General features: G+C 40.6%; 1 protein-coding gene across 9 annotated transcripts in view; it reads left to right on the forward strand.

Moving 5' to 3' along the window:
* SV2B (synaptic vesicle glycoprotein 2B) overlaps positions 1-19,490 on the forward strand; it is a 192,342-nt gene that overhangs the window by 162,875 nt on the left and 9,977 nt on the right. For all 9 annotated transcript variants that reach the window (XM_078326824.1, XM_035303880.3, XM_078326825.1 and 6 more), the window contains 4 exons: positions 468-556; positions 1,357-1,521; positions 15,770-15,903; positions 18,060-18,260. In XM_078326824.1, coding sequence (XP_078182950.1) covers positions 468-556; positions 1,357-1,521; positions 15,770-15,903; positions 18,060-18,260 — 589 coding nt within the window. The remainder of the gene's footprint in view (positions 1-467; positions 557-1,356; positions 1,522-15,769; positions 15,904-18,059; positions 18,261-19,490) is intronic.

Below are 19,490 nucleotides of genomic sequence, written 5' to 3' on the forward strand. Positions count from 1 at the left end.
TTCTCTGGAGCACTGGCTCCTACAAGTAGGGAGCCAGTCAGCTGTTGAGTGCTGAGGCAGCCGGCCAGCCAGAGTCTGTTGGAACTGGATGGTCTTCAACGGTGTATGGTCAATAAATGTTTGCAAAATCACCCCTGCCCACAGGCAGGGTATAGAACTCAGTAGCCAAGATGGCTCAGTGCCTTGCAGTCCTAACTCAGTGTGCTTTCAATCACATTCACGGAATATTGTGTTTTGGGGAAAATCCTATTGGACTGTTAGAGAATGAGGCCAGCCAGTAAGAAGAGAAGAGCCTTTCCTTGTTATTTGGACAGATGTGCCGCCTCTAGGAGGCAGTAGGGTACTCATTCTCTCCATGGGTTCCTGGGCAACTTGTTAGAAAATCTGAGTAATGAGCTCTTTGATGGTGAGAGAAACAAAGTCAGAGATTCCTTTGTTTAACAATCCTTCTCTGGTGTGGGTTGTAGGTCTGGGATAATGCCCTGTACTGTGTAATGGGGCCCTACAGAATGAACACACTGATTCTGGCTGTGGTCTGGTTTGCCATGGCGTTAAGGTAAGTTCTGTCTTACTTGAGTACCGTGATTCCCTTTGCCTTAGTTGCCTCCTTTACACATTGAGGATTACAGTTAGTTCTGACTGAGAATTTGTATCAGATAGGATGCTTTGCTTGCAAGTAACAGACAACCAACATTAGTGACTTCTACAAAGAAGACATTTGTTGTTGTTGTTGAGTTGGAGTTTTGCTCTGTCACCCAGGCTGGAGTGCAGTGGCACAATATTGGCTCACTGCAACCCTCACCTCCCCAATTCAAGCGATTCTCCTGCCTCAGCTTCCCCTGTCCCTGGGACTATGACTGTGCACCACCATGCCTGGCTAATTTTTGTGTTTTTAGTAGAGATGGTGTTTCACTATGTTGGCCAGGCCGGTCTCGAACTTCTGACCTCAACTGATCTGCCTGCCTCAGCCTCCCAAAGTGCTGGGGTTACAGGCCTAACCCACCGTGCCAGGCCAGTGGGGATGTCTTTAGTGTTTCCCTATTCACTAAGAGTCTGGCTGAGATGTGTATTTTTTTAACATGTTAAGGAGGTATACATCAGTCCCTAATCTATTGGTGTTTTTATCAGGAGAAAACATTCTTTTAAATCAAATGCCTTCTTAGCATTTATGGAGGTGGTCATGATTTTCCCCCTGGTATCTATTAATATGAGGATTTATATTATCAGATTTTCTGATAATGAATCAAATTAATGTATTTTCAATGAGTTTGGTCTACATCAAACCAAGAATGTAGACCCTAATCATGAAATAATTAATCCTGTTGTTGTTCCAACCTTCTGCCTTCTCCACTCCAGTTACTATGGACTGACAGTTTGGTTTCCTGATATGATACGTTATTTTCAAGATGAAGAATACAAGTCTAAAATGAAGGTATTTTTCGGTGAGCATGTGTACGGCGCCACAATCAACTTTACGATGGAAAATCAGATCCACCAACATGGGAAACTTGTGAATGATAAGTAAGTGAGTGAGCACGGGCTTCCGCCCCATCAGGGTGACAGTCATGAGGACTGTTCTTGGGAGGGAGCCAGAGGGAAGATAAGAATCAAATATGGCTGGGAATGAGCACCAAGGCTGGTGTCATCGTCACAACTTGCCATGGCTGTCAGAGACTCCATAGCTCCGCTGGTGGCTGTGTCTGTATTGTGCTGACGCCCCCCGGCCCCCACCATGACTCCCTGACACTCTCGTCTCCTGACGAGAGCTATTTCATGCAAGGATGGAGACATTTGACTGAGGACTGTCAGTCCAAGAACTTGAACCGTTAATGGAAATTAGCAGAAAGCGATGACGCATGAAGAGTGCCTGCCCAGAGAAAGGGCGTAAGGTTCTTACTGCTGACTCCTGAACTAGTCCAAAGCCCGAGTGTTGAGCTTTTACTTTGACCCTAGAGGCTTTTCCATGCCAGGACTAACAGAGCCCTGTGATTATTCTTTCACCTAATATTACTTTGGAGGGTTGATCAGTATGGTCCATAGTCAGCCAGGAGTGTTTATTAGAAGGAAAAAAATGAGCAGAGGGTTAGAGAAGTCCTGTTCATACCTTTGCGAGGCTGCTTCTCAGTCCGCGTTACTCCTCCTCCTCGTCCTGGACCTGATGAGATGGGCCGTCCAGCCTGTCGTGCTTTAGGAATGCCTCTTTGAAACTGTCCTCTGAAACCCTCTAGATGGTTCAGGTCAGGACCTTAACCACGTTTACCCAAAGCCACATTACTCACTAAACTGAGCATTTGCCCCTCTACTGTTTCCCTTCTTGAACTGTACTTAGCAGGCTCATCAGGTTGTGAATGGTAAGTAAGTGGGTGACCATGGGCTATGCACCTGAAATACCATGGCCCAGATAGCTCAGTGGCAGTGGCATTAACTGCCCCATAGTTACCACTACAATACAGGATGAACACCATGAGTTCTCACCTCTGGTGAATGTTCTATCTCCCCGTCTCTGCACCCACATATACCTCCAGCGTCTCAGTAAGTCCCTGCCCCTAGCAACTCCTGGCCCCTTTAGGAAAGGAATGACTGATTGAAGTTCAGGAAGGATAGCTCATTCAGTTTATTCCATATTGTTCTTATAGGCTAGATTTTAGCAAAGGCTCCCTGTTATTTACGGGGAGAAAGTGTGCAATAAAAAGGAGAAAATTATTGCTACAAATATGAGGCCTTTGGGAAGGAAGGCTTAGGACCAAGTATCATTGACATGGGTTCAGATTTTCAGATTTTTTAAAGTGCTGAAGCCCAGGTGCAGATATTTACATACTCACATACCCATGCATCCATACATCTCCTGCAGAAACATCTGAGTCATTATCCTCTGCCCAGAGTGAACACTCCAGGGATGGCAGCTCCAATGCTCATGGTGGTGGAAGGCAATTCCCCCAAGATGTTTCATTGTCTTTAGTATGTCAGAAGGTCTTGTGTCGACACTGCCAAGGAAGAAATGCCACGCTTGCTTTATTAGGATACTTTGGAAATATTGAAAACTAAGGGACATTATGGATGACTAGATGCCACCCACAGGATGACACGATTCCCTGTAGAGATGAATTCCCTAAAGGAGACCTCATTTCTGGAGTTCCCAATGTTTAGTGATATATTATTTTGATGTGAGTAACACTGATGGTAGCAGTGACAATGATGATAATGGCAATGATGGTCACTATAGCCATCAACATTAATGAACATTGCCGCCTTACAAAGATTATCTCACAAAATTCCAGGGAACAAGAAATATGCTTTCTCTTTTGCAAGTGGGGAAACAGAAGCTTAGAGAGGTTAACATCTTGCTCAAGATCACACAGCTAATGTACATAGATGAATTCTTTTAAGGAGACCTCATTTCAAGTCCCCGTTGTTTAGTGATACATCACTGTGATATGAGTAATACTGACAGTAGTCACAGTGATAATGGCGATAATGGTAACTAGAGCAGTCAACATTTTCCCCAAGGTCTGGGAATGCATAGGTGTGCCAAGGATTGTCTGGGAGTGGATGTAAATATCCTTCATGCATGTTCTGCCATGTTTCTATGCTTCAAACATACATAGATGTTTTTGTATGATTATTAAAATTAAATGTCTTCAAAAGTTTAATGAGCTCATTGTAACTTTTGTCATACGGTATATGTTTCTTAACCGACAGATACTAAACGCACACCCACTATTATCTGAAGCTTATAATTCCCCTACTCCCTCCCCAGCAACTTGTTTGAATAATTTGGGTATTTTTCTCCTTGACTGATTAGGAACCTTTGGAGGTGATCTAAGGAATGCGAGCAGCCTGACTTCTTTTCTTGAGTTATGCTGCCATCTGCTGGTCGTAGCTGGAGAACACCTCATCTTTGAAACTCCAACCCTCTTTTGAGGGCCTCCATGGATAAATGCATGTTCTTTAGGTTTCCCTAGTTCTGTTTCTCCCATCCTCATCAGTATTCCTCCTTTACCTTTATTCATAATTGGCCGATTTAAAGTTTTGATGGAAATTATTTTATTGAGTATCACACATGGTAGAAACTTATTTTGTGTAAACAGGGCTTTAGAGTTGGATGTTGTTGACAAAGGAAATTCTATTGAAAGCTCAGTATCATCCTGTAGTAAAACCAATTCCTTTGCCCCCAGGAAGAAACAAAAGTGCCAATTGAGTTTTGGTCTGCTCCCAAAGCATCATTTGCAGGCTTCTAGAGGCTCTTTTGGGATCTGGGGGCTCTGATCCTAAAAGCATGCAGCTTTTGTACTTGTGTGTTTCTGGAAAGTGCAGGAAAGGCAAAATAATAAGTTCATGTTTTAAATCAGAGCCAAAATGTCAGGCCAGACTTCCTTTGTTGTTAGCGAAAAACGGGATAGATTTTCTACCCAGAATAAACTCACTAATTAACTTACTAACTTAGCCTCTCCTCCTAAAAAGAAATTTCTGCTTGGTAGGGCTTTCCTCTGTGAGAGTTAGCAGTGGGAGGGCAATATCTTATTTAAATCTTTCTGCATGTGAGGGAGAGGTGCCTTATTTCTGTCTTTGATAGGTTGTGACTCAGGAAGTAATGTCTTACTCCTGGAGGTTCCTCAAAGCTGATGCTGTGATCTCACTCACGTAGGAAAGTGTGACTGCTTACTCAGATGATTTGCCAGTGAAGTGTGGGAGAAAAGTTCTTTTGAGTTCTTAGTAAAGGTCAACGATGAATAGCTCAGAATGAAAATGAAGTTCATAAGATTTATCTCTAAAATGAGGGCGGTAGGATAGCAGGGGGCAGGAAGAGCAGAGAGGAAGAAAGCACACACACAACAGAACAGAGGTTGCTGTCATGCATCACACTGAAATGTTACATGCCAAGGCTCCTTTTGGGAGGGGGCATTGATAAGCACATTCTTTTTTTTTTTTGAGATGGATTATCATTCTGTCTCCCAGGCTGGAGTGCATTGGCATGATCTCAACCTCCACCTCCCAGGTTCAAGTGATTCTCCTGCCTCAGCCTCCCGAGTACCTGGGATTACAGGCGCCCACCACCATGTCTGGATAATATTTGTATTTTCAGTAGAGGCATGGTTTCACCATGTTTTCCAGGCTGATCTCAAACTCCCAACCTCAAGTGATCTACCCACCTTGACCTCCCAAAGTGCTGGGATTACAGGCTTGAGCCACCATGCCTGGCTCTAGATGAGAATAGTCTTCAGCTGCAGTGGGACTAAATTTCAGTACAGTAAAACTCCTCGAAAATGCCAGTGGTGGGCCACTTAAATGCCAGTTCTCGTTTTTCAATCCCAGAAAGGTGCCAAGGCTGGGTTCTAGCTTTGATTGTTCGGTAACAAGCTGAGCCATCGTAGGAAAATCTTTGACCTGTCTAAGCCTAGGGTCCCACAGAATGTGATCATATTGATGTAGAATGTATGTAATATTTCATAGTTACTAAAATTTCTCAGCTAAGTTTTGTAGCTTACTCCAGGTCCTGCATAGTTCTTATGGAGCATCTTCCTGGAAAGTTTGTACCTTAGCAGCTGAAAATGGGACTGCTTGTCCCCTGTCAAACATATGCACATGTTATAGCAAGTAAATAAGACTGCTATTGAGTTTTGGGTGTTTATTTTGTCTCTAACTGTGCTCTTTGTTAGTTCTGTTTTTATCTTGTTGTATAATTCTATCATCTGCAAATAACTAGTTCTTTGACTCCTTTCTTCTTTTTTTTCATTATAAAACATTTAAAATATGCAGAGAATAGAGAATAATAAAAGCAGCCCTACTTAGAGCACTTAGCTTTATAAAATCATAAACTACATTTACTTCAGATTTCAAAATTGATTAAGCATTACTCACTGTGTTGCTCTCGTTGATAATATTCTTCTCCTTCCCCAGAGATCTTGATCACCATTGTCATAAGTTTGTTGCTTTGCGTTCACGCATATTTTTATACTTTTGGCATGTACTTATGTATCGCAAACATTGTACAGCAGTTTTTTGCATGTTTCAAAATTTAGACAAATACTATGTTACTATATATGTGTAGATATATAATTATAAATTCTGCAACTTGTTTTTTGTGTAGAATTATGATTTTGAAAATACTCTGTTTTGGGGAAGATAGCTACATAACTCAATTTCATTCAATTCAAATTTTTATATGCCTATTTCATACCATTCATCTGTTATCCTTTTGAAGGATAGCTAAGTAGTTAATAAACTTTTCTTGCTATTACAAATAAAGCTGCAGAAAGTGTTGTCAGGAAAGAATTTTTCGAGGCTCTAAACCTGGAAGAGGAATTGCTGAGTGGAAGGCTGGAAACATTCTTCTCCAAAGGGATTGCATTCATTTGCACTCTCACCAGTAGTATACGGTGTATATTTAGCTTATACTTGTTCAACTTCAGTGTCATTTTTATTTCCTCTTTTCCTTTTCCCTAGAACTTATATAAGATAGGGATTGCTAAACTAGCGTCTCTAACCACGTGAGCTTGCCATCTGTGGAGACAATACATTTAGACCCTCAATTCATTTTTTAATGGTTTTCGTATGTTCAGGTGTGGTAGTTCATCTTTAAAAAAATTATATTTTACAAGTTTTACAATTTATTGGCCTAAAAGTATTCATGGTATATTCATAGGATATTTAAATTCTGTTGTATCTGTAATTATAAATCCTCCTTTTTGGTACTAATACAATTTCCGTTAATATTCACTCCATCTCCCCAGTTATTTAGAAGTGCATTTTAAGTGTCAAAATACTGTTAAATATCGATTGTGTATATATACTTGTGCTATGACCAGGTAATGCAGTCTGTATGATATTTATTCTTAGAAATCAAAATGTGTTAGGACTTTTTGTTGTTAGGTAGATAGATGTTTGTAGCCATTATGTGTTACTGGTGAATTGAAACCTTTGTCATTATTTAATGTAAACTTAATCCCTGATAATAATGTTTATTATAAGTGTACTATCTAATATTATCTAAACCTCTAGCATCTTTCTGATCAGTGTTTGTATAACTTTTTCCTTTTTTTTTTTTTGGCTTTCAGTCTATGTATGTTTTTATAATTAAGTGAATTTCTTGTAATTAATATATATTAGGCCTTTCTTTCTCCACCTAAACTGACTTTCTTTATTTTTAAATTGGTGTGTATAGAACATTTGTATGTATTGTAATTATTTATGTGGTGGAATTACAGCATATCATCTTGATGGCTGTTTTCTATTTGTTTTGCATGTTTTTTGTTTTTTTCCTACCCTCTTTTAGATTATTTTCATAATTCCATTTTAATGAGAGTTTCTTTAGCTGTGCAGAACCTCTTAAGTTTAATTAGATCCCATTTGTCTATTTTGGCTTTTGTTGCCATTGCTTTTGGTGTTTTAGTCATGAAGTCCTTCCCTATGCCTATGTTCTAGATGGTGTTCCCTAGGTTTAGTTCTAGGGTTTTTATGGTGTTACGTCTTATGTTTAAATCTTTAATCCATCTGGAGTTAATTTTTTATAAGGTGTAAGGAAAGGGTCCAGTTTCAGCTTTCTGCACATGGCTAGCCAGTTTTCCCAACACCATTTATTAAACGGAATCCTTTTCCCTTTGCTTGTTTCTGTCAGTTTTGTCAAAGATCAGGTGATTGTAGATGTGTGGCATTACTTTTGAGGCCTCCGTTTTGTTCCATTGGTTTATATCTCTGTTTTGGTACCAGTACCATGCTGTTTTGATTACTGTAGCCTTGTAGCATTATTTGAAGTCAGGTAGCGTGATGCCTCCAGCTTTGTTCTTTATGATTTAGTCTTGGCTATGCAGGCTCTCTTTTGGTTCCATATGAAATTTAAGGTGGTTTTTTCCAGTTCTGTGAAGAAGGTCATTGGTAGCTTGATGGGGATAGTGTTGAATCTATAAATTATTTTGGGCAGTATGGCCATTTTCACAATATTGATTCTTCCTAACCATAAGAATGGAATGTTTTTCTATCTGTTTGTGTTCTCTCTTATTTCCTTGAGCAGTGGTTTGTATTTCTCCTTGAAGAGGTCCTTTACATTCCTTGTTAGTAGGTATTTTATTCTCTTTGTAGCAATTGTGAATGGCAGTTTGTTCTTGATTTGGCTCTCTTTAAGGCTGTTATTGGTGCATAGGAATGCTTGTGATTTCTGCACATTGATTTTGTATCCTGAGACTATGCTGAAGTTGCTTATCAGTGTCAGGAGATTTTGGGCTGAGACAGTGGGGTCTTCTAAATAATCATGTTGTCTGCAAATAGAGACAATTTTTCTTCCTCCTTTCTTAATTGAATACCCTTTATTTCTTTTTCTTGCCTGATTGCTCTGGCCAGAACTTCCAATACTGTGTTGAATAGGAGTGGTGAGAGAGGGCATCCTTGTCTAGTGCCAATTTTCAAAGGGAATGCTTCCAGTTTTTGCTCATTCAGCATGTTATTGGCTGTGGGTTTGTCATAAATAGCTTTTATTATTTTGAGATACATTCCATTGATACCTAGTTTATTGAGAGTTTTAGTATAAAGTGCTGTTGAATTTTTTGAAGGCCTTCTCTGAATCTACAGTATACATCTTTAATTAATCATAATGTGCCTTCCAACATTATTCTATTACTTCACTTTTAGTGTAAGAGCCTTACAACAGAACACTAATTTCTTCTTACCTGTTTTTGTGATTGTTGTCATACATACCTTTTTTTCATATATGCTGTAAACACCTGATATATTGCTGCTATTTTTGCTTTAACCAGTGAACCATCTTTTAGAATGATTAAAAATAAGAGAAAAATATGCTGGGCACAGTGGTTCATGCCTGTAATCCTAGCACTTTGGGAAGCCAAGGTAGGCAGAATGCCTGAGCTCAGGAGTTTGAGACCAGCCTGGGCAACGTGATTAAACCTTGTCTCTACTAAAAATACAAAAAATTAGCCAGGGATGGTGTTGCACGCCTGTGGTTCCAGCTACCTGGAAGATTGAGGCACAAGAATTGCTTGAACCTGGGAGGTGAAGGTCGCAGTGAGCTGGGATTGTGCCACTGGACTCCAGCGTAGGTGATGGAGTGAAACTCTGTTTCCAAATTAAAAATAAATAAAAAAAGAAAAGTTAAATGTATTTCAGCACTTCTAGAGATCTTTATTTCTTTTCTTTTTTTTTGAGACGAAGTTTCACTCTTGTTACCCAGGCTGGAGTGCAATGGCGCGATCTCGGCTCACCGCAACCTCCACCTCCTGGGTTCAGGCAATTCTCCCGCCTCAGCCTCTTGAGTAGTTGGGATTACAGGCACGCGCCACCGTGCCCAGCTAATTTTTTTTTTGTATTTTTTAGTAGAGACGGGGTTTCACCATGTTGACCAGGATGGTCTCGATCTCTCGACCTCGTGATCCACCCGCCTCGGCCTCCCAAAGTGCTGGGATTACAGGCGTGAGCCACCGCGCCCGGCCTTAGAGATCTTTACTTCTTTGTGAACATCCAAGTTTCAAATGTAGATAGGTATTACATTTCTCATGCCTGAGGAACTTTCCTTTATTATTTCTCATAGTGAAATTATGGTGGCAATACATTTTCTCAGTATTCGTTTGTCTGAAAGATCTGTTTCTTCTTCAGTTTTGAAAATCTTTTTGCTGGGTGTAAATTCTGGATTGACAGTTTTTTTTTCATGTAGAAATTTAAAGCTTTCACCTCATTGTCTTTTGACTCGCATATATTCTGAGATTTCTGCTGTATTCTTTTTTTTTTTAAATATGTAACATGATGTTTTTTCTTTTGCTCCCTTCAAGATTTCCTCTTTATATTTGGATATCATGTGCTTGGGTGTATCACCACCTCCACATCGTCGTCCTCCTCCTTCTTCTTGTAATTTATTCTATTGAGGTTCTGAACTTACGGTTTGATTCATTTCATCACTTTAGGAAAATCCTTTGCCTTTGTCTTTCCGAATACTGCCTCTTTCTCTTTCTGTCTTGAATTCCAAGCTCACCTGTGTTAGACTGTTTAACATTTTCCCACAGCTCTTAGATGTTGCTCTCTGTTTCCTCCCTTATTCTTCTCTTTACTTTTCAATTTTGCTAACTTTTTGAGTTATCTATAATTCCAGTAATCCTTATTTTTTTTGCCACAATGAGCCGACTAATGAGTTCATCAAAGACATTCTTAATATCTGTACATTATTTAAAACAATTCTAGTGTTTCTGTTTGAATCTTACAGTTTTTGCTGGAGTTCCTCAACTACCCCTGCATATTATCCATTTTTTCCTTTAAGGCTTTAATATGTTAATTATATTAAATTCGTGCCTGAGAGTTCCAGTATATATATTTTATCTGATTATGATTTTTTAAATGATATGTCTTGATATCATGTTGTTTTATTCTTGCTTCTTTGAATGTCTTGTAATTTTGGGTTGTGAGCCAGATGTTTTGCATGACAGTAGGGACTAAAAAATGTGTACACCTCTTCTGCTAGGCCTTAGCAGTCTGTGGGGAGGTTAAGTCAGTCTAGTCAGTAGTTGAGCTTGATTTGGATTTTGTTTTAGCTGTGGTTACCTTAGAAAGGTTTTGAAACTTCCTTTTTCTATTGAGGAATAATTTATGTACAGTAAATTTACCCCTTTTAGTATACAGCTCTGTGAGTTTTGACAAATATGTGCAGTCATGTAACCACCACCACAAGCAAGATACAGGCCAGTGCCATTACTTCCGGTTTCTCCATGCCCTGTCTCCATTCCCAGCCCTTGGCAGCCAATGATCTTCTTTATGTTCCACACATGGAATTATACAATAGGAAGCCTTTGAATTTGCTCATTTTATTTAGCGTAATACATTTTGGATGTATCCATGTTACTGCATTTTTAGTAGTCTATTTTTATTATGGACTAGTATTCCATGAATTTAGTATATTACTGTGTTTTGTTTATCCATTTACCAGTTGAAGGGATCTCTGAATTGTTTCCAGATTTTGGCATGCCTAAATTAGTGTTTGACTTTGGATGTTTCTGACTATATTTATATATGAATTTGTTCTACTATTTTTCTCTTGCTAATTTAATGTTTTTAGCTTTATCATTTCCCTTTTGTTCTACGTTCTCTGCTTCAGTTATTGTTCCTAAAAGCAGTAAATGTGCCAGGATCTTTGTGAAGGAGACAGAATGAGGTATTACGATTTTTGCACTCAGGTATCCTTGAGTGTAAGAAAAGAAAGAGAGAGGAAGTTGGATTTTACTGTCAAACCTGCTGAGGCACAAGAATGTACATCCTTAGACTATTTGACTGACATTTGGCACCAGAATTTCCCATCATGAACATTTTCTGATTCTTCATGAAATAATATTTTAATATTTGTGGAAGTAAGCTATCTCCTAAGTCCACTCTTTTATTTATTTCTTGGGGATACACACAGTAAAAGTACTCCTCGTTTATGGAAACATGCTGGAGCTGCAAAAAGAGCCATCTTCTCAACACTCTTATTTAATAGATTTTTAAAAATGCAGGCTTAGAGAGGCGAAGAAAATTGTCTCAGAGCTCTTGGTGGTTATGCTCTGAAAGTTAGAGTCTTCGTTTTTTTGGAGAGAGGCGTCAGAGGTTGGGTAAAGGCCTGACCCCTACACCTGGAGTTATGTAGAGCATTCAGGCAAGAATTTGTTTCCTCTGTTCTTTAAGCAAATTAGGCCCAGGTACATATTTTCTGAGATGATCCACTTATTTGTCTTTTGATTTACCTCAGATTAGGATCTGATCTAAGATAATATGTGAGAGACTGGGGTTCCTGTTCTTAAGAACTCTGTTTCATTTCACTGTGCCTAGAGAGCTTATTGAAGTATTCATGTGTGTCAATTTTGGGGAGACATAGTCTTTATTTATTTTTTCCTTAAATGATGATATAATTTATGTGAAAGAGAATTCTCTACTTTCAAAAAAGGCATTTGAAGAGTATATATGACATGCATCTATGTCTGCACATGCTTTTCCCTCTGTCCGCAATACGCATCCTCATCTTTGCCTAGAGAGCTTTTACTTTTCCTTCAGGGTACTAGCTCATACTTTACCCAGCTGGATCGCAGGTGTCCCCTTAGAAGTGATTTTATAGCATACCTCTATCTTGATAATCGTCACGCTAAATTTTAATGGTTGGTTTTCTTTTTTTTATTGCATTTTAGGTTTTGGGGTTCATGTGAAGAACATGCAAGATGTTGCATAGGTACACACGTGGCAGTGTGATTTGCTGCCTTCCTCCCCTTCACCCATATCTGTCATTTCTCCCCATGCTATCTCTCCCCAACTCCCCCCTCGCTGTCCCTCCCCTATTCCCCCCAATAGCCCCCAGTGTGTAATGCTCCCCTCCCTGTGTCCATGTGTTCTCATTGTTCATCACCTGCCTGTGAGTGAGAACATGTGGTATTTGATTTTCTGTTCTTGTGTCAGTTTGCTGAGAATGATGTTCTTCAGTTTCATCCATGTCCCTACAAAGGATACGAACTCATCGTTTTTGATGGCTGCATAATATTCCATGGTGTATATGTTTTCTTGTTTATCTCTTTAATTAGACTGAATTTCTTTAGGCTGATGCCCTCAAGCCTAACACATGTCGAATGTGACTTTGGTGTAGGTTAAATTACTTCGTGGACTAACCACTGGGCCTGAAAGGTAACTGAAACCAAAGGTTTGGAATGATAATTCCGCCATAGATCTTGGATTGCCAATGGCTTCTGTTACCTTAAGGAAAAAGTTTACAAAGTGCTGTTGATACATTTCTTTTATCTTTGGAACTCTCCTGAATAAAGACTCTTGGGTGGGCCTGTTGAGTATATAGGCTGGAGATTGGTGGAGATGATTTATGTAAAGAGTAATAAAATATGTTTCGGCCTTTTCTCCTTTTTCTCTCTTCCCTTATAACTCTGGCTCTTTCTGACTTACTTGGAGAGACATTTTAAGGGCTGCCTGCGTCAGGTGCGTGTATGATTTATGGCTCTGCCTTCTCAGCCACCCTGGGAAGAATGTTAAAGTATCACCCAAGGCTACATCAGCAGCCTATTACTATATTATAAAGAAGGATTTATTAAGACTTGCAAAGGCCGGCAACCGTTTCCAGAAATAGCCCTCTTGAGTAAACACATCTAGCTTACGCATTTTGAAATCAGTGGCATCTTCTTGTAACAAAAGTTTTACCAATTAGTTTTCCTATGGAAACCTGAAGAATTTAGTGATAGCTTTTGGAGGCCCCTATTTAAAAGTCTGTAGTGGCTGGGTGTGGTGGCTCACGCATGTAATCCCAGCACTTTGGGAGGCAAAGGTGGGTGGATCATGAGGGCCGGAGTTTCAGACAAGCCTGACCAACATGGTGAAACTCCATCTCTACTAAAAATATAAAAAAGTTAGCTGGGCATGGTGTTGTGCACCTGTAATTCCAGTTACTCAGGAGACTGAGATAGGAGAATTGCTTGTACATGGGAGGTTGCAATGAGTTGAGATCGCACCACTGCACTCCAGCCTGGGCAACAGAGCGAGACTCTGTCTCAAAAAAACAAAAAACAAAAGTCTGTAGCAAATTTGTCCCTAAGAAAAATTATTCAAAATAGTTTGGTTTTCTAGACCAAGGATTCTTAAATTTCTTTAAGTATAGTAATCTAGTCTCTGCCATTGGTGATTGTGGTTCAAGTGTAGGTTGGAATTTAGGAAATGACTTCTTTTATAATAACCTCAAGTTTATTCTGATGCAAGTGGTCTGGGTCCTGATTTTGATGAACACTTGCCCAGGTTCCTGTTGGGGGGTGGGTCTTTTAGCAGACGCTAATGATTGGCAGCTCTAGGTTAGTGTTCTGAGCAGGACACAATATTAGCATGAAGGATAAGGGTCACTGGTCATTGTAAGTATTTGGTGGCCCTTTTGAAAAGGAACAATGGCCTTCAGTGCCCTGTGCTATCTCTGTCATGGCGATTTCCACTGTGTTATAGTTGCCTTTTGCTTGTACTTTTTTTCCAGTTAGACTGGAGAGCAGGGAGCATGTCTTTCCTCTCTATACTCATAGCACCTAGTACCGTGTCGGTGTTTGCAGAAGACTAAATATGTAAATGAATGAATAGATGAAAGAAAGAATGTGTAAATTATTCACAAATGAAGATGTATTCAAAGGCTTCTGGCCTAAAAGTTTGACCAAACTTGGTAAACATAGCCAAGAGAGGAAGACGGTAGTGTGTGTCAGAGACTTTTTTTTGTGACGGAGTTTCGCTCTTGTTACCCAGGCTGGAGTGCAATGGCGCAACCTCCGCCTCCTGGGTTCAGGCAATTCTCCCGCCTCAGCCTCCCAAGTAGCTGGGATTACAGGCATGCGCCACCATGCCCAGCTATCAGAGACATTTTTAAATGTTGTGTTGTTCTTTCCTATTAAATATGCAGGAGTTGGGGTAGAGCAGTGACTTCCACGTGTGGCTGCACCTCATAATCATCTAGGTGATGGCCTTACCCTCTTATTAACTGAGTTTAAAAAAAGTGAACAAGTGGGCCGGGCACGGTGTCTCGCACCTGTAATCCCAGCACTTTGGGAGGCCGAGGCGGGTGGATCATGAGATCAAGAGATCGAGACCATCCTGGTCAACATGGTGAAACCCCGTCTCTACTAAAAATACAAAAAATTAGCTGGGTGTGGTGGTGCGTGTCTGTAATCCCAGCTACTCAGGAGGCTGAGGCAGGAGAATTGCCTGAACCCAGGAGGCGGAGGTTGCGGTGAGCCGAGATCGCGCCATTGCACTCCAGCCTGAGTAACAAGAGCGAAACTCCATCTCAAAAAAAAAAAAAAGGTGAACAAGTAATATATTCACTCCGCATAAAGTGAAAATGAAGTGTGTTATTCCTTACTTCCATTGTGCCTCTCTGGAAACAATCATGTCTATCAGTTTCCTGTGTAAGTCTCCAGATGATGTGTTTGGAAGCACTTGTATCCATATCCTTTCTTACCTGAATGATCCCTTTATAAACTCTATGTTGCATTTTGATTTTTTTTACTTAACAACATATCTTAACGATTATTCTGTATTAACACGTATAGATCTACCTTATTTACTACGATGGCTACATGGTATTCCATTACATTGAATCTGTTATGTATGTATGTATGTAGTGATCCATTGTTGTTACAAGCAGTGCTGCACTGAAGATCAGTGAATGTATCTCTTTGAATACATGAGTAAGTATGTGTAGGATAAATTCCTAGAAGTGGTATTTCTAGGTTAAAGAGAACATGCATTTCAAAATTGGCAAAATTGCTCCCCAAAGAGGCTCCATGGATTATATTCTACTGATAGTGTGAATGAAAGTACCTCTTGCCCCACATCTTGTTGGACAATTAAAAAAAAAAGAAGATTCTCAGACTTTCACGATTCTATTGCTTCCAAAACTTCTAGGACCATTCCAGGGACCTGCATGTTTTAAAAAAAGCGTCAAAAAGCAAGGTGTTATCAGTATTTCAATTTCAATGTGAAATTCACACTATTTCACATTTTTGTGATTCTGACTCAGAAGGTCTGTGGACCTGCCTTTGAAAACCACTAGGTTGGTGCACAGCGCTTCATACGCACCTCCAGTAGACACCAGCTTCCAGGTCCTGAGGCCCTTCCCCACGACTAAACAAACAGCGAAGAAATGGGAAAGGAGTTTGGGTTGAAAATAATGCTCTGGCACCTTTGGGCTTGCACATCTCCTTTTTCTGCCTTGCTGTGTTTTCCATTTTGGTCTCAAGTCTCTATTTCTTGGATGAATCACTCAGAGGTCAACCTCTTTCCACAGGTTCACGAGGATGTACTTTAAACATGTACTCTTTGAGGACACATTCTTTGATGAGTGCTATTTTGAAGACGTAACATCAACAGATACCTATTTCAAAAATTGTACCATTGAATCAACCATCTTTTATAACACAGGTAGGTAAGAATGATGACAGACTGAGCGGACTATAATGAGAGATGGTTAGTTTTGTCTAAGAATCAAAATGCTCAGGCATCAACTTCAGGAGTTAGGAAAGTATTCATAGATGCCAATGCCAAGCCTTGGTGGGGAGATGGATTTTAGCCCCAGGCATGGCACAAATGAGGTGCACAGCCTTTGCTAAGGCATTTAATGTGTCTGTATCTCAGTTGTATCACAAATGAAATGGAAACAAAAGTTCTAGCCCAATGTCCTCACCCCAGTGAGGCTGACGCCATACATAAAGGGTCTCCGGTACGAACAAAGGATGGCACAAAGGAAAACCAGCGTTCCAGGAGGGCTGCATTTTATGCACAGAATGTATTCTTGAAGACCTTGCATGATTTGAAACTTGCAAAATGCAAGACTCGTGTTCTCGCAATAAATGAAAAGGGAAAATTCCATCTGTTCACATTGTGCATGAAGTGAAATACGAAGACTATTTTAAGATCGTACTCTTTTAGATTTCCATGATTAAAAAGACATAATTCTACCACTTCACCACTTCTCGTTACTTTTACTGCCCTCATCATAAATTAATACAATACCAAGTGAAGCTGGTGTACAAGGAAACCAGTGAGCTTTTATTAGGGGCTTTACTTACATTGTCTCAATGGAGAAATGTACAATTTTTTTTTAATCCTTATCTTATAGCTAAGGAAACTGAGTTCAGGAAATCAAGACTTAAGCGACTTGCTCAAGGCCATGTTCAGCAAGTGAGGGAGTCTGAATTCACTCCTCAGTTGTTTGGCTGTAAAGCCTGCAATCTTGCCACTGAACTACTTGCATTATGTCGAGATCTATGTTTTATCCTTGGCATCAGCACCAAGGGATAGTTTATACAAGAACATCTTTCTCCTCTATGATATCAGCCTCAAGAGCTTCAATATGTGGTCTCTAACTATTCTGGAGTCTCATAATAATTCACTCTGGCACTTACCTTCCTGAATTTCCTTTTACCCTAAACTTGAAACAATAATGAATTCCAGAAATTTACTACCTGTCATTAAAAACTGGCATAGTGTTTTATTATTTCAAGTTTGAATGATGTCTCTTCATTTGCATACTCTTATCATGGAGATTCTTGCAAACGTGTAGCCAGAAAAAGTCAGAGCTGGGAGAAGCAGTGGAGATATCAGGTGTACTCTTCCAATTTGGTAGAGTTTGTAGGTGGAGCCTCAGGGAGGTTAAAGAGGGCTAGCAGCAGGGCCAGATCCCCAAAGCTGGGTTTCTGGGGAGCCTGTTTAGGACTTTTTCTGTCAGAACAGCTGATCTTAGAAGGTGTCAGGAGTCTTGCAAACTGGTTCCAATGCAAATGGCTTTTATTTTTTAAGAATGTTCAGGTTTAGGCACAGAATACAGCATGGGCTCTGGAGTGACCATCTCAATCTGGAACTAACGCTCTTGTGTTCTGCTTCCCTGTGCCAGGTGGCCTCCTGTGTTCTCTTCCCTATGCCAGGTAGCCTCCGAGGAGGGGCCTTGCTGCTGTGGCCCTCAGTGTCACTTGATTGGTACAAACAGGACTGTTATCCGTCTGGAGAGATGATTTTTTGTGTGTGACAAGTTCTCCCTCTTTTGCCCAGACTAGAGTGTAGTGGTGTGATCATGGCCTTGACCTCCTGGGCTCAAGTGATCCTCCCACCTCAGGTACCAGAGTAGCTGGGACAACAGGCACACACCACCACACCCACCTAATAATTTTTTTTTTTCATAGAGATAAGAGACAGGGTTTCACTATGTTTCCTGGGCTGGTCTTGAACTCCTGAGCTCAAGTGATCCTCCTACCTTAGCCTCCCAAAGTGCTGGGATTATAGACATGAGCCACCACACCTGGCTGAGAGGGCTGAGAGGATGCATTTTTAACTGTCCCTCAATGTTAGTTTCATTTCCTCTTGCTTTTAAGAACTTGAACAGGTCATTACATTTTTGGAAATTTTCTCTATTCCTCTCTACCTTGATGACATGGCTACATATTACGTTGACTTTCAGGTGGTCTGACTGGCAAAGGCTGGCACAGCCTGCCCACAGAAGGGGGCAACTTCATCCCTGCATCTGCCCTTCTCACTAGACTCTCTTCCACTTACATGAACCGAAGCTTTCCTTCTCTCCCCAGACCTCTACGAGCATAAGTTCATCAACTGTCGGTTTATCAACTCCACCTTTCTGGAGCAGAAGGAGGGCTGCCACATGGACTTGGAGCAAGATAATGACTTCCTGATTTACCTCGTCAGCTTCCTGGGCAGCCTGTCTGTCTTACCTGGGAACATCATTTCTGCCCTGCTCATGGATAGGATCGGAAGACTCAAGATGATCGGTGAGTTGTCTGCAGTCTTTTCTAGGTTCCAGTGTGCTGGGATAGTGGCTTTCAAATGTATTAAAACAGGGAAATTTTTCCTTTTATTAAAGAATTCTTGGGCCAGGCGCAGTGGCTCACGTCTGTAATCCCAGCACTTTGGGAGGCCGAGGCGGGTGGATCACAAGGTCAAGAGATCAAGACCATCCTGGTCAACATGGTGAAACCCCGTCTCTACTAAAAATCCAAAAAAAGTTAGCTGGGCATGGTGGCGCGTGCCTGTAATCCCAGCTACTCAGGAGGCTGAGGCAGGAGAATTGCCTGAACCCAGGAGGTGGAGGTTGCAGTGAGCCGAGATCGCGCCATTGCACTCCAGCCTGGGTAACAAGAGTTACCAACTCCATCTCAAAAAAAAAAAAAAAAAAGAATTCTTGCACAGTAAACCCAACAAGTAAGATTGCACCTGGGGCGATAGAGCCAAAGATGCATGCCTATGGAGAATTCCAGGGATCCATGGAAATAGTCAAAGATCTTTGGTCTAGGCGAGCGATTTTTGTTCACTTCCTGGCAGAGAAATTCTGTGACAGTAGTTTAATCCATTAGCACTTCAATAAGGGTAGTAGTAATATCCACCCTGCCTCTTCATCAGATTGTTGTCAGAAAAATATGTGAAATGGTCTGGGATGGTAATTGGGTGTCTGAAGATAAATCGTACTCCTTTTATTGTTTAATAGCAGTACCACTTTAGGCTTTGGAGTTGGCCAGAGCCATGTTGAAATCCCATCACTGAAAGGCTGTTTGACCTTGAATGTGTTTCATTTCTTCTCTGGGCCTCAGTTTCCTTATCTATAAGAGGAGGATTTCCGCATCTAGCTGGTAGGTTTTTGTGAGGATTGAACATAAGGTACCTGTAATGCTTGGCACATCGTGGGTTCTCAAAAGTGGTGGCTATATTCATAGATGCCTTGCCTCATTCCAGTGGGACTTGCAGCAATTTATTACAGAAACACATGCCATGAATGGTAAATAAGAAACAAAACGTACACACTGAGGACCAGGGAAAATGTATGTTAGAATATGAGTCAAGGCCAGGGGTGGGGAAGTGGGCAACACGTTGTTTTAATAAACATGCCAGTAGGGACCTGCCTCAGGGATGTCATTGATTAGGAAAGTTAATATGAAGCTTCCTAGCAGCCGTTTGCAAAAAGAAACACAATCATAAAATCATTTTGCGGGAGAAGAGGAAATTGA

This window comes from Callithrix jacchus, chromosome 6 (genome assembly GCF_049354715.1).
Source record: "Callithrix jacchus isolate 240 chromosome 6, calJac240_pri, whole genome shotgun sequence".
NCBI lineage: Eukaryota > Metazoa > Chordata > Mammalia > Primates > Cebidae > Callithrix > Callithrix jacchus.